Raw genomic sequence first — 15,953 nt, 5'->3', positions numbered from 1 at the left:
TGTTTTTGCTGCTGCTTAGTATTTAATTAAAGAAGAAGAAGAAGACTTTATTGCAGTCATAGATCAAAAACATCTCAACAATACAAAGATATTGAACTAATTTTACAAATTACATAGCAAAACCTAGCCATTTTGGTATTAACCTCAACAGTATTTAATTAAACCCAGCATAAAGGAATGAATGAATGGGGGAGGGGGAGCACAAGAGTCTCATTAAATAATCCTTTAAAAACTGAACTTTTATGTTGTAAAAATAAATGCTCCAGTACACATTTTTACTTGTAACTTCCCTAAATCTATCCTGCAATCCTCCTCAAAGTCACCATGACCCACTGGTTGAGAATCATTGGAGTAAATGCTACCACCAGACTGGATCAGCTGAATGATTTTCATTCATTCCGGTTTTCCTTACAACAAATAGAGCTATTTATAACTGCAGCATATTATAACACTCCAGTACACAATTCATTGTATAGACAACTATTTGCTTTAAACAATGATGTAGTTTCCTGCACACATTCACAATGGGGACAGCTTAACTCAACTGAACTAAGGAGGTAATGTAAAGCACACTGTGTTCTAATCGTCCATTGTCTGAAATGTGCAGATTGGATAAAAGTCTTCTGTACACTACTCAAGTGTAAATAACTTTTGTGAAGCACTATAGTGCTTCTAGGGTAATATACTTTTTCCCACTGGACTTGCCACAGGGCCGACCCCGCAAAAAAAGATCAAGAGTGCAGCAAGCTAGGACATCAAAGCTGGGGTGAAGACTAGTGGACATCTCCTTCCTCTCATCCATTAACTACCAGGAGTTCTATTTCATATCTTATTGTAGCTTACACTCTCTTGATCAATAAACACAACTGTTTATACAGATATTTTTAAACAATGCAAGCTAACGCGCGTTTACTGGAGAATAAGGCAGCAACCTGCGCACACCTACTTGCAAGTAATAAGCCTCACTGAAAGTGGTATTTACATCTGAATAAACACGACTTATTGAGGTCGAGTTATACTAGTGGCCCGGAACAAGTCACTATTTCCCCGCCTCACTCTACTATGTGAAGAAAACACGGGATAAGTCTGTGCACGTCGCCTTGGATTCCTGAAAGAAAAGGCGGGATAAAGATTTGTACAAAAGGGACGTATCAGTTCCCCGGGATCCTCGCGCAAGTCAAGGAACTACTCGACTCAGTTCGAGGACGATTTGAAAGTGGTCACGTCACTCTTTCTCTCGTCAAATCACAACAGCGAAGGACTTTCCTTCCGGTCTTTCCCATAAACCAGTAGAAATCGCCCTTATTTCTTTCTCTCCTCCTCCTTGCTTATGCGAAATCTAAAGCGGGTCTCGGAGGCTCCAGGTAACGCGAGAGGGGTGAGGGCATTCCGGGGTGGGTGGTGCTCTGTGTCCCAGGCCAGATTGAAAGGCGTCCCTCGCCTGGGCGTGTGGTAGCCACACAGTGACGCCTTCGGTCGGTGTCTTGCGTGTCAGGGAAGCGCCAAGCAGTGCCGCTCTACTCGCTTCGGCTGCGCAAGTGGCTCCGTTGTTATTTTGAAAAGTGGAGGGAGGCTGCGAGCGGCGTCCCTGGAGTTTGGCTGTGCTTCAGTGGTGCTTCGCTCCCGATCTCTGCGGCTTGGAGCTTGCTCGACTCTCTCCAGTTGCGCCCTCGCCTGGTGCTGCCTGCCTTTGCCTTTTTCCTCCTCTGCGCCCAACGAGTTTGTTACTAGCAGGAGACCCTCGCGGTGGGGGGAGTCGTGTGGGTGCTGCGCCCCTGGGGTGGCCTTGAATTGGGGGAGGAAGCCACGTCTGGTCTGCCTTCCTCTCCGCCCTGGGAGGGGGAGGAGGAGGAACAACTCCTCTTCCTTTCTCACAGCAGCCGCCTCGTCCTCCTTGCTTGGAAACCCTCGAGGAGTGCTCTACATCCACGTGGGTCTGCTGCAGTTATTGACATCGGCGGGGAGGATCCGGGATTCCCTCAGGCGTCCGTTTCCTGATGTGCCTTCCAAGTGCTGCTCTTCTGGTAACTGGATGTAGATATCCTAGATAGCGGGGATAAAGTTGAGCCGGTCATAGGAACATAGGAAGCTGCCTTCTACCGAGTCAGACCCTTGGTCCGTCTAGCTAGGTATTGTCTACACAGACTGGCAACAGCTTCTCCAAGGTTGCAGGCAGGAGTCTCTGTCAGTCCTATCTTAGAGATGCCAGGAAGGGAATCTGGAGTGCTTTGCATGTGAACATGCCGATGCTCTTCCCAGAGCAGCCTCATCTCCTGAGGAGAATATCTTACAGTGTTCATACATGTAGTCCCCCATTCAAATGCAGACCAGGGTGGACTCTGCTTAGCAGTGTGGACAATTTGTGTTGCTACCACAAGACCAGCTCTCCTCGCAGTCCTCTGCTCCGCAACCTATTCTGAATACTAGGGCTTTGTTTTGCAATAGGTTAAGTACTGTAAGCTGAGTTCTTGGGTGGGATGCCTGGCCCACCATTGAAGGCCTGGTGGCTTGGCTGGCAAGTTGGTGGGCCCCTGTTGTGCTGAAGCAAGGGAGCTAAATAGGTATAAAACACTGTGCATAAATAGGTGTAAAACATATTTGTCTGTGTCACTGTCAAAAGGATTTACGTTAACTCCCCTGAGTCTAGTATAGTAAAGTTTAGTATAAAAGCAGAATGCTTTTTGTAGACAGGAACCTAAGAAGATGATTCTCAGAAGCTGAGAATCACTCTTCTTAAGTAATTTGAGACTTTGTTTTAAAGAGCCTAATGTTGATGCCAGGAGTCGAAACTGACTCCATGGCACACTTTATTTTACGTTAATAAAAAGCAGAGTATACCAGCTTCCATCTCGTCTCTATCTACTTCAGCTGTAGAGTACAGCGCTTTTGAACAGAGGAATAGAAGAAATCTATGCTAATCGGCTTTGAAAGCTAAATATAGAGCCTGCACTGTGTGTGTACTTGGCTGTTTGAGCTCTGTTTCTCCAAAAACAAAAAAACAAAACTGATTTTTAGCGTGTAGCTGTTGGTGCCTTATATTTGCTACTGAAATAAGTTGCTCTTTGCAAAAAGCAGTTGTAGGCTTAGATATTTAACTGTCAGGTGTAGCTCTAATTTTGGACTATGATGTCATTGCTGTCAAAAGTCCTGGTACCAGTTCAAGTCCTTCAGTCTTGTTTTCCTTTGCTCCTGGAATTCTAGTTCATACTATGAAAGACAATAATAGTCCTCTAGGGTCTACCATTTATGAGGAACAAATATGTTACTCTGGTTTGGGTAGAAGTAAAGTAGTGAGCTATTGAACTTCTGTAGTAAATTAGATGCTTTATGAAAGATAAAACAAGCCTGCCTGGGTGTTTCTTCCTTGAGGAAAAGCAAACAAAAGACTCTCAGTCACTAGAACTGGAGGGTCTACTCTTTACTCAATGTAACAAGTTCACTACTTCTCTCTGACAGGTGAGATGAGCTAACTCCAACCTTCCTCTCAAGCTTGGAGGGATGGGTCCATAGTTGCATGGTAATCACCACCTGCTTCCTAGCTCCATGGCTTAGAGACAGGGTGGTTGTGGTTTGGCAACTGCAGTGCCCAGAGCCCCTCACTAATGCACAGCTGTGCTAGTGAACTTCCAAAATGTGTTTCAACTGATCAGCTGGTAAAGGTGCCAGGGGCTTGTGCTGCTGAGACACCCAGAGGGCCTCACCAGTGCAGGACCAAGCCAACAAGCTTCCAACATTATTTCTAGCTGTGGAGCTGAAAAGGGCTCTGGAGGCTTGGTAGCTCAGCAGTGTGCTGGTATGGTGCTTTGGGCACTGCTGCAGTTGCCAGGCCACCTCAGCTGTGGTAGAGAGTGGGAAAGAATGAGGGATACTTCTGCTACTTGGATGCAGTGCTTTGAGCACCTTAGTCAGGCAACAAACAGGGGCTGTACCTCTATTTCTCATGGGAAGGGGAGCTTCCTTGGCCTTCACTTGGCAGAGATGGCTAGTGGGGGCAGGGAGGAAGGCAGCCACAATTTTTATTTTCGTGACAAAGGCCAGTAAAAATGGTGGTTGTTTGACTTACTGTATCATACAAAAGTGATATAAAGTACGATTAAAATGAGCAATAGTTTATGACTATTGTCTTTCTACCCCTGTTAACCTATCCTAAAATTTAGGAATGCTGGTGTGATACAGTATTATGGAAGACTTCAGAAATATTGAAGATGAGACTCTTCCAAGCTTTTTGGTCAACTCACTAACTAGCCACACAAGTGAAATTCTGGAAAATATTACAATTTCATCAAATCTTGGCTTGCCAGTTGCTGCTTCAACTGAAGCCAGACAAAAAACTGGTTGTCATGACAGGTAAGATTGATGAAAACTTTCCAGTTAAAACTTTGGAGGGAGAAGATTGTGAGGAATGATATTGCGTATGAAAGATATATCTCTTAATCTGAAATGGTTTCTTGTCTTGGGTAACAGATTGGTTTCCCCTTTGATATGTAATTGTATAGTTCATGGTACAAGTGAAATCTAGATAGTGGCTACAAATTCTACATCTTAATTGTAGAAATGGATTACAGCAAGTTCTTATTTATCCAATATGCAATGGTTGGATGTGCAACCTTGTAGAGGATTAAAGCCTTGGTCTCAGAGCAAGCTCATGTGAAGGAATAAAATGCTGAATCATCCCTGCTGAGCTGCCTGACTAGGCTTCTTCTAAAACTATTCTGTAATATCAGTAGGTTCAAAAGGCTTCTACCACCACCCCTCTTATAGACAGAGCTTGAACCTGTCTGGACTTGGGGTAGTATCTCAGGGAAAACTCGCTTTATTTTGCTATTCGATGAGTTGGAAAATCTTCCACGTGGAAGCCTACACATGCTGAGAAAACTGATAGCTGCTGAGGACATTCCCCTTCACCCTGCCCTTCCCCCTGAGTTAAAAACCAACTCGGAGAGGCTTGTAAAAAGAAAAGAACTAAAGAATATTGTATTCAGTTACTACAGATTGCTTCTGTCTGAGGCTTTCTCAGCTTTTAAATACAGTTAAAAAGACTTAGTAGGTTACAAAAATAGGTTGTCTTAATGTACTCTTAAATGTTAATAGAGTCTTTTGCAATGCCCTAGGTAGGATGGGTGTAGGCTAGTGTTTGTTTCAATTTCATGACAGGTGAACTATAACAAAACAGTATAAGGAATATGCAGAAGCATGCACACCAAAGAAATAGAAATTCTAATGCAAAGTCTGACTAAACTAAACTTTCCCCTAGTCTAAACTTCCCTTTTCCTTGTACTCGCCAAATTCTGGCTGACGATTCAAACTTCCTGCCCTTCTGTCTTTCAAGGATTGGCAGAGTTATTTCATGAGAGAAACTTCCCCGCTGGCTTCGACCATGAGGGAGCAAATTCCATTGCCCCTCACTAAGCCTTTCCGCATGTATTGCTCTCCAACAAAGGCTGCCCTTCTTCACAGAATTCCCCGCTTCCACTCTCTAGATCCCACCCACCTGGTGTACTGATTGGTGCCCTGGAGTTCACCAGCATGTCAGTCAAGACAAGGGTTCACTCCCTGTTAACTCTTTATGGGGAGGGGAGGCAGGTCACTACAAAGCTAAACAATAATTTGGAGGCAAATAAAACTTTTATTTAAAGTATTTATACTCACCCATCAAGTACATTACTGCTCAAGGTGGCTCACAACTCCCCAGATTGGACTTGCAACTTCACAATTTCCACTTCTATTTTCTTTCCCCCATTCCTCATGTGTAGAGAAAACAGGACCGAGAGCACCATTTCATGGCCCATTCATCTTTCGATGTATAGAAGTAAACTCCTGAAATGGATCCTGAATTTGAACACATGATTTCCTGTAACCCTGGATGTTAAAGGAGTGGTGGCTTCTGAGCTGATTTACTGTTGACTTAGTATTGCAGTATCTGCTATTGATCACTGCTGCATGGGGGAACGTGTCCTTAAGGGAATATGACAGAATGCTGCTAGCCATTAGGCATCATCCCAAGACTGACCTGCTAACAGCCTGCTGCCCTCCAGTAAGGGTGCCAGGTCCCTCTTCCCTATGCAGCAGTCTTCAGTGGTAGGCACTGGTTGCCTCCAACAAATCTCTTCCTGTGCCAACAGTGTTGGTCAATATTCTGCATTCAAATATGTCTGTTTATGCATGTCTCCTTATTTAGTAGGGGGAGAGTAACTGGCCTTATCAACCCCCAGCTCAGTAGTTCCAGTTACTGTTGCTGGTGTCTATCTTATGTTTCTTTTTAGATTGTGAGCCCTTTGGGGACAGGGATCCATCTTATTTATTATTTCTCTGTGTAAACTGCCCTGAGCCATTTTTGGAAGGGTGGTATAGAAATCAAATAAATACGCATGGGATATGCTTGCTAGGATTTTCACTTCTACATACAGGAGGGGAGCAAGGTGCACAGAGGGGTATTAGGGATGTTCTGAAACGTGATTTGGCATCCAAATTGCTGGCACAATCCCTCTTTTAAAAATGGCTTCCACAGCCCCTTTAATGGGGAGAGCAGGTCTATACTTGCTCCTCTGCCCACTTGCTGTCACTTCCATAATCCTGGTGCTCCTCCCGAATACTTGATGTGCAGGGGCAGCTGGGAGATGGCCCTGCCAGCATGATATCCAGGAGGAGCGATCCGGATGCTCAATTGTATTTCATTGCATCCCTAAGGGGTATTGCCCAGGACGAGGGTACCAGGTTTTGTTTTTGAAAAGTGTTTTATTCTTCAGAACCAAAAGATGAGAAATGCAAAGCACATTATTTTGGGAGAGTTTTGAACATTGCTTAAATATGCAACTTAATAAGCTGAAGTTGAATCCTGACAAGACGGAGGTACTGTCTGTAGGGGGTCGGGATCCGAGAGATGGTTTAGATCTGCCTGTTTTGGATGGGGCTCCACTCTCCCTAGAAGATCAGGTTTGTAGTCTGCGAGTGTTCCTGGATCCAAAGCTCTCCCTGGTTTCTCAGGTTGAGGCTGTGGCTGGGAGTGCATTTTATCAGCTTCGGCTGATACAGCAGATACTTCCATTTCTGGAGACAAATGACCTTAAAATGGTGGTACATCTGCTGGTAACCTCTAGGCTTGACTACTGTAATGTACTCTACCTGGGGCTGCATTTGTACTTTGTTCAGAAACTACAGTTGATATAGAATACGGCAGCCAGATTGGTCTCTGGGTTTACCCGAAGGGACCACATAACACCAATTCTAAAAGAACTGGCTGCCAATATGTTTCCGAATGAAATACAAAGTACTGGTTATTACCCATAAAGCCCTCAATGGCTTAGGTCCAGGGTATTTAAGAGAGCGCCTTCTCCGTCATGAACCCTGTCGCCTATTAAGATCATCTGGAGAAGTCCGATTATGGTTGCTGCCAACTTGTTTGGTGGCAGCTTGGGACCGGGCCTTCTCTGTGGCTGCCCCAGGGCTTTCGAATGCACTCCTTGCTGAATTGAGAGCATCTCCTTCCCTGTTTGCTTTTAGGAGGACCCTGGAGATGTAGGTGTTTTCCCAGGCTTTTAACTGAAATTTTAATTTTAATGTGTGTTTTATTTACTGTGATTTTTAACCGTTTTTTATGAATTTTAAATGTGTTTATATTTTTTAATTTGTACACCGCCTAGAGATTTCTATACTAGGTGGTATAGAAATGCAATAAATAAATAATATAATTAAATTAAATAAATCTATATACACACACCAAGATACATTAGAGGTTGGCTTGAGGATTTGAGTGAACAGATTGAAGATAAGCTATGGAAAGAGGCCTGGGATTCTATATTGCATCCAACAATTTTTACAAATGTCCATGAAATTGAATTCAAACTTATATCCATACTTGTTCTTACTAAGTATGGCATTGAAAATACCCATATTTTTACACCCATGCTCTTAAGAACAGAACTGAGAATGTGCAAGATAATAATCTGTCTTATTTCTCTGTACTGCAGGCTTTGTGCTCAGGCTTCTTACATGGAAACGAAATCCTGTATTTCTTTATCATGTACAAAAGTTGGGGAACCTGATTCTGATCCTAGAAGGAAACTTATACTTAACGTTCAGGATGCCATGTAAGACCTATATCTACTTAATCAATCTCAGTTTCTCTAAGTGGATTTTCTCTAACAAAAATCAGCTTCATAAAATCCTTGATGTGGTGCTGCATGTTCTCTCAAGTTGTTGGTTGATAAATTCCATGAAACTTACTAAATTATAATGTGCAATATCCAGATTAGTCAGTCATTTCTAAGCACTATTGAAATCAATGAGACAAGCTAGTCAAGACTAATTATTGGAACAGGTGACAACATGGGGCAGGATCCAAACTAAGACGAATGCCAAGATTAGCATTCATATGTTAAAAAAATTCAATCTTTTCTGGTTTTATTGGTGTCTTTTTTCCAACAAACGTAACATGAAACAAACTAAAGTGGGAGAAGGGTTGAAGGCTGAAGTGCCAACAAGGCTAGGCGGGTTGGTATTGGATGCACTGAGGATATACTGAGGCAGATTCTCACACATCTCTGTAAACAATCCAAATTCCTGTATAGGTGTGTTTGTGATGATATTGACTATACTTTATACGGCATATGCACAAATAAGGCAGAAAGTTCATCTAACCATTGACAGAAAGAAAATTACAATTCTGCCTTTCCATGTTGGATGCCAAGTCATCTGGCAAACAGGAGAAAACATATCACTCTTTTATGACCTTCAGGGAAGCTCTGTATCTCCAAAATGTACCTTTTTATAGAATGGTGTGCTTCACTAAAACCTTCAATGTGAGAGCCATTTCCCATTGTGCTGCCCTCTGCACAGTACTGCACTTTACTCAGTGCTTGGAGGGCTCTTTAAGAGAGATGGAGCCCTCTCTTAAGAGCTCTACGTGGAAAGCACTGGGAAGGGCTACACTTCCTAGCACTCAATGCATGCCTTCCAAAATGGTGCAGGGGCTCAAGGAGGAGGACCCCCCAGGGAAAAGGATTTGTTTTCCATTCCTAGCTTAGAACAGAATGCAAATGTCTGGGTGAGCCAACGGAATGAGCTTGGAATGTTTTGAGTGTCCAAATACCTTTTTGGAGGCCTGTTTTTCCCTTGCTGACTCGTTTTGGCACTAGCTTTTGATTGGCTTGCCATCTCCTTGCTTCTTGGTTGGCTTGTTGCCATACAAATCAAGTTTGTATGATACAGACTTCCAAAATGGTGCTCGGAACACTCAAAACATTCCAACTTAGAATGGGGTCATTCCATTCCAAGCTCGAAACAGGCAGTTCATTTGAAGGGTGTTCTGTGTCATGCTCAAAATGGCCCATTTTGAGTGGGAATATTTTTAACTTGAAACGTTCTGCATATCCATAATAAGTAGGGTTGATGAGAGCTGCTGTTGGCCCCAGGCCTTACAATGAAAAACACTGACATAAACATGTCCTTCCAAGACTAAGTTGACTCAGATACAAATGTCCAGTCCACCGGAAAGAAGGTCACTGCCAGGCATCTCCACAGTGTATGTGAGCCAGCATGTAGCAGAACTGGATGGTACTGAACCTCACAGAACTTTGGAATAGTCTGTCTAGATATAATTTTCTGTTTAAATAAATGCAGTTTGAAGCCTAGTTGGAGACACACATAAAGGCAAGAACTGTTCCACTGACATTTGTGTGCTGGATACAGTATTCAGATTGCTTGTTCCATTCTTCCTAAGGGGCTATGACAACAAACAGACTTAAGTTAGTCATGACCAAGTCCCAATGCAAACTTAACAGGTCTTCAGTTAGTCATGACTAACTTGTCTCATTTTATTTCAATGGTGCTTAGACATGACAAACTAGTATGTAGTCTTGTGCATCTGCTTATAAAATCAAGTTCCTTAAGCTAACCTGCATGGCATGTAAAGAGTTGCCTAACAAGGGAACCTGAGGCTGAACTTGTTCATATGAATGAACGAATGTGCGCTCTCTCTCTCTCTCTCTCTCTCTCTCTCTCTCTCTCTCTGTTCAAGGAGAAAGGAGTTTCTGGTTAAGGTTACATAATGTTGTTAGTAAGACTAACTTGAACATATGTCTGAACTGTTAAGAAATGTAATCCTGAGGCTTCTTGCCTACCTAAGCCTCTTTCTTGTACAAAAAAAAAGCACTTGCATTTTCTTGAGAGAAATTTAAATCTCTACATAAATCTTGGACAAATAAGTACTAGTGTAATTGGATCTTACTGGTAGGAAAGAACTGGAAAAAGTTACTGGTGGAAATGCACCCTTTTGGGGGACTGAATGTCTCTGTTCTCACAAGTGGGTTTAATATTGGGTTTTAAATGTTTTAAATGTGTTAAATGATTTTAATTGTTAAACCTCCCAGAGATGCAAGTTTTGGGTGGTATAGAAATATTTTATTTATTTTTTTAAAAGTGGAAAATGAGTAACCTACACTATGTTCAATTCTGCTTCCCAAGAATTATCTGGGCTACAAATAACACGTCTATAGCCAGAGTGTATTCTGGAATGCAGTAGTAAGGTTCAAATCTACGTTAAATATTATTCTGTCTGATAGTACATACAGCTGCAAATTAGTAATAGTAAGTTATTGTACTCTTTCAGAGAATGTGGAAATAAAGATACAGAAACGCTTCTAGAGCAGGACCAAAAAGAATCAGATCTTTTACGGAGAAGACAAAAAAATTGCATTGATGAATGCACTGGTAAGAGTCTAGATGCTCTGCAAAGAGAGTCTTGTATTTGGACATCTGGAGGGTATGCACTTTATAAGCATCCAGTGTCTTATCAGTATGCTGAATCAGTATTCATTCAGTATATTGAATGGTGTTATCCCTTAAATCCTTAAGTTCTGCTTAATAAGATACCTCATTACTGGCGGAAAAATTAATGCTTGAGTGACATCCTATATGGGAAGCATAACATTGAAGTACACTTCTTATTTATTTACTATATTTATACACTGCCCCAAAGTTCTGTCTTTGGGCAGTTTACAGCAAACAAAAACCTTAAAAAAAATTTAGAACCACAAGTCTATTTAAAGCTTGGGTAAATAAAAATGCCTTTAAAGACTTTTTAAAAGTTGTCAGAGATGGGGAGGCTCTTGTTTCAGCAGGGAGCACTGAAATAATATTGGCATTGTCTTATTTGTCTGTGGCACTGTTGTCACAAAACTGCAGTGCTGGTATTGTTACTGTAGCTACTGATGAGAGATAGATAACAAGCACCTCAGCATTCATACTACTAGTACAAACATCCATATACTGGTGCAACACTTAAGCTCAGACAAAATGTGTAGGTTTGGTCAAGATGACAGTGATGATTTCTTAGCAAAAGGACAGACTGATATTGTGACTCCTAATACATGCAGCAGAATGCTTCCTCAGACTTGCTTGCTTAACTTAGTTATAGGTATAACTTTGACAACTTGACAGTGGCTGGTATGCTTGGTGGTCACAATATTTCTTAAGGATTTTCCTCTAGATAATACATTGGAATATTACTGGATTATGTTTCAAATGATGGCTTGTTTTCGTTCTTTTACTTTAAATTAAGATCAGCCCAAATTCCTTCCCTCTCCCTGCCCCCCACTTCTCCCTGAAGCAGTAAGACGGATGTACACTACTCACAACACTCCCTGTCTATATGAGCGTAAAGTTCTTCCATTCTTAACTGACTTTTGATTCAGCTAAGAGAGAAACTAGCCACTGCCCTGAGCTAGGCTAAAACTGTCCCCCTCTCTCCAGCAAGAGCTTAACTCAAAACAAACTCTTTTTCTCTCAAAGAGCAGGACGCTGTCTTCTACTGAATTCTCTTCTTGAGTTAGACACCAAATCTCTTCACCCTTCTCATGACACAAGTTAACCTTCATCACCTTCCCAACATTCCAAACAGGGTTTCCTAGGCAATGTAGGGGCTGCTCTACTAAAAAGCCCTGGCTACACACCTTATGTTCTGTTAACCCTTAAGCAACCAATCTATACTCACTAGGTCTTATACATAAACAAACCAGAACTTAACATATAACTAAAAAAAACCCGACAAAGTAAAAGTACTAGTTTCTCCACACCTACCATAACACATAATGTAACCTCTGGAATTTGCTGCACAAGATGTCTGATGGCCACCTGCTTGGATGACTTCAAAAAAAGCTTAGATTTTTCCTTCATGAATTTGCCTAAATGATTACTAGTCTTGATGGCTATAGGCTATCTCCAGGTTCAGAGGTACTATCTATCTAATTCGCTAAGGCATACCTGTGGCTAATCCCGTGTGTGGCAGCTCTCGCTAGAGTTCCAGCAAGAGAGAGTTGCCGGAAGGGCAGCTGTTGCCGAGGAGGGAGGGAGGTTGAGGAGGAGGCAAAGAAAGAAGACACATTCAGCAGTGATATCTGTCGCCACCGAGTCTCCTTGCGAGGAGGATGGCTGAGCCGGGGCATAAGAATGCACTGAGGGCCATCTGTGCAGGCTGGAAGGGAAGCCCCGGCTCGGACGTCCTCCTCGCGAGGAGACTTGGCAGTGATGGATGCTGTTGCTCAACAGCTGAGGGGAGACGAGAGGGTGGGGAGACTGGTTGAGGGGGTGAGTGAACAATAAAGTCCTAGAGCACAGATGCTCTGCATGGGAGCATGCCTTCATCTCCTGCTTCTGGGCTCCCCAGAGGCATCTTCTTCATCACAGTGAGAAACAGAAATTGGACAAGACAGGCTTTGGTCTGATCCAGCAGGGCTGGGCAACTTTCAAATTAGCTATTTTTGGGACATGTTTAAAATGAAGCAGGGTGGCAGGAAAGAACTATAAAAGGAAGAATTGTGAAGATGTTGGAACTTTAGCACAAATTGACACATCCCAATTTTGACATGAAACTAATCTGAGAGAAAAACACAGTTTTAGAAAAAGCTACAGTTCTTCGAGTCTTGTTTAAATGCTTTTCTTATCTAGTGAATTTGGCTTTCCCTGAAGCCAAAGCCCTGGCCTCCTTGAACTCTCCAAAACCGTGTTAGAGGATTCAAGCCCCTGCAGTCCTTATATTCCAAGAATTGCAGTCTTGCTTGTTGCAGCCATTTGCCCGGCCACACATCTGGCTCCCAGCCTAGCCTAGCTTCCACTGCCCAAAGAAACCCCTCTCTTCTTGCCTCATGGCCTTCTAGGTCCCACCCACCGTGTGCTCAGTGGCTGATCCCTAGAGGTCACTGCCTCCCTCTTTTTAATTCCTTGTATTTAGAATATCACCTTCAATTCAGATTTATATTATGTAATTATAATATTGCCATTACAGAAAACTCAACTAGTTGCCTCTAAGAAGCATTTGTCTCATTTTGGCACTGTAATCGTGCTGGAAAACACTGATCTGGATCAAGATCCGTTGCACTTATAAGAGTGGGTTTTGTGCCTGTGCAGGACCTTTCAGGCAGAATTGACTAGCTCTTCAAAGCACTTAGCCGCCCCCCCTCCCCCATGGTGCACTTCCTCAGTTTGGGTGGGCTAGCGTTTTCTCCTCAGTTCCTTTCTGACCGCCATTGTGTCAGCACCTCAGATAGTGAGCTCCTTGGATTGGAACAGTTTTCTGTGGAAACAAAATAGAAATTTATCTTAGTTATTACTTTATCCTTGACTAGGACTATACCAGAGTAGTCTTTCTTGACTTTTACAGTTTATTTGAATCAAACATTATTGGTCAGCTCTACTCAGCTTGGGCTTGGAATGGACTTTCTACTAGGCTACTTGAGTATTTTTATTTCTCCCAGTATGGATAAGAAAAAATCCTTTAAACAATGTCTCCACTGCTATGCCAAGCTCCCTTCAGTGGATGGCCACGACTGTTGTCTACTTAGTTTGGGGAGGGACATAACATATCAACTTGTAAAATATGTCTTGCATTCTCCCACCAATGCTCTGCACCCAGCACACCTATACCCAGGTCCCCAGTTGGTGCTCCCGTACCATCGACATGAGGTACAGTATTGAGGTCAACACCAGTCTCGGTGCCCCGGTCGGTGTCAGGATCTGCTGTTGCACAGTTGAAAACCTTGACACAAACAGTTACAAAGAACTGCTACATGTGTCTGACATGTTTAAAACTCCTAAGCTACTCTCTGGCTCATCCCATTGTAAGTGGCACAACTCTCTACATTGAGGGTCCAATGCTGAAGAGGCCCCCCGTTCCAACAAGCATCGGGAGAAGAGTACCAAGTATGGGCACGAAGAGTACCACTACCTTGCAGACTAAACCTTCTCCAACTACTCTGTAGTCAACCCCGATAGCTTCTTGATCCCGACCATCGACACTGGAGGTCATAGAACATGACTCTTCTGTACCCGTGACTCGACGCCCTGCTTCTGCTTCAACAACAAGAGTGCCTGTGTTGGTACCGACCACAAACCCGACTGCTCGATACCAGGAGCGCTCCATGTGTCCTGCTACGACACCTAGACAATCTCCATCTCCAGCCATTCTCCATGCGCAGCATGCTTTTTGCCCTTCATCTTCTCCCATCTCTTTCGACTCCGGGGATGATGATCTAGTGGCCAGTGATGCTGGTCACCTCTTAAACATGCTGGATTCCACTGAGAGCACTCCTTCGGCATATTTATTTATTCAATTTTTATACTGCCCTTCCAAAAATGGCTCAGGGCAGTTTACACAGAGAAATAATAAATAAATAAGATGGATCCCTGTCCCCAAAGGGCTCACAATCTAAAAGAAACATAAGATAGACACCAGCAACAATCACTGGAGGTACTGTGCTGGGGGTGGATAGGGCCAGTCACTCTCCTCCTGCTAAATAAAAAGCATCACCACATTAAAAGGTGCCTCTTTGCCAGGTTAGCATTTACATTTTATGACTTACTTAGCCATGGTCTTGATGCTGAAGAGGATGGAGTGGCGTTCTTGATATTGAGGACTCCAGGAACTTTGCATTCTCAGTCCCGACTTTCTGTGCATTCCACATCTTCAGCTTTCCAACCTTTCCAGTTCATTCAGACTGCCAGCCCGTATACATGGGTAACTCCTCCGGACTACATGGCCACACGGCTTAGTGCGTAGAGGCGGTTGGGGAGCTGCTTTGCAGATTTATCTCTGTTTTCCTGGATTTCCGAGGCATTATCAAGCATATAAACTGGAAGGCTCAGTGCCAGTTGTTGGCTTGACTGATACCCATAGACACTTAAGTAACGCCTCTACCGGAATGACCTAAACTTTCCACCACTATGGTCTCGATGTTGACACAGGTCACAACGCAACTGACACACCGCAGCTGGGATTGTCAACTCAAGTTACGCCACCAAGGGAGGTTGATATATCGATACCGAAGTGCCCACACAGACTGTGGAAGTACCTAAACCACTTCCTCAAGACTCCACCTACTCAGACTGTGCTCCTTGACACCATGACATCTACTACACAAATGGTCTCCAAAAAGAAAGCATCTGCTCCTACTGGACCTCAAACCATAATCTTAACAGATGACTATGACTCATATTTATCTTATTCTGGTACAAGTACCTCTGAACTCCCTGATGATTCCCCCACTCATGGTAGTGCCAAGTGACATTGTGTCTCCTAATGAGGAAATGCATTCTTATCACTGACAAATTTCAGAAATGGCATCTGCACTTGGATTGGACTTGAAGAAACAATCTCAGGAGGTAGATGACTCTGTTTATAAGTTCTTTAACTCAACGGCTGCCACCGAGCCGGTGCACCTTCCAATGCTGACTGTAATCTCCAAGGCAGCTAAGTCTGCTTGGGAACCTCTCCAAACCTCTGCTCCTACCTCCAAGTGCTTGGAGAACTTGTACAGAATTCATGAGGAGGAAAACGATTTCCTAGTAAAACATCATCAAGGAGCCCCTGGTGGCGCAGTGGTAAAACTGTTGCCCTGTAACCAGAAGGTTACAAGTTCGATCCTGACCAGGGGCTCAAGGTTGACTCAGCCTTCCATCCTTCC

General features: G+C 43.2%; 1 protein-coding gene across 5 annotated transcripts in view; it reads left to right on the top strand.

The window, feature by feature from the left end:
• Positions 1-1,224: 1,224 nt before the first annotated feature.
• The window catches only part of CEP192 (centrosomal protein 192), a 125,842-nt gene continuing 111,113 nt past the window's right edge, over positions 1,225-15,953 (top strand). For 3 of the 5 annotated variants that reach the window (XM_053247462.1, XM_053247464.1, XM_053247463.1), the window contains exons 1-4: positions 1,371-2,024; positions 4,158-4,347; positions 7,968-8,087; positions 10,607-10,707. In XM_053247462.1, coding sequence (XP_053103437.1) covers positions 4,181-4,347; positions 7,968-8,087; positions 10,607-10,707 — 388 coding nt within the window. In that variant the 5' untranslated portion in view covers positions 1,371-2,024; positions 4,158-4,180. The other 2 variants (XM_053247460.1, XM_053247461.1) reach the window with 2 other exon arrangements.

Source organism: Hemicordylus capensis, chromosome 4 (assembly GCF_027244095.1).
Source record: "Hemicordylus capensis ecotype Gifberg chromosome 4, rHemCap1.1.pri, whole genome shotgun sequence".
Classification (NCBI taxonomy): domain Eukaryota; kingdom Metazoa; phylum Chordata; class Lepidosauria; order Squamata; family Cordylidae; genus Hemicordylus; species Hemicordylus capensis.
Note: the sequence above shows the minus strand (reverse complement) of the source record. Positions and strands in the feature narration are given on the sequence as shown.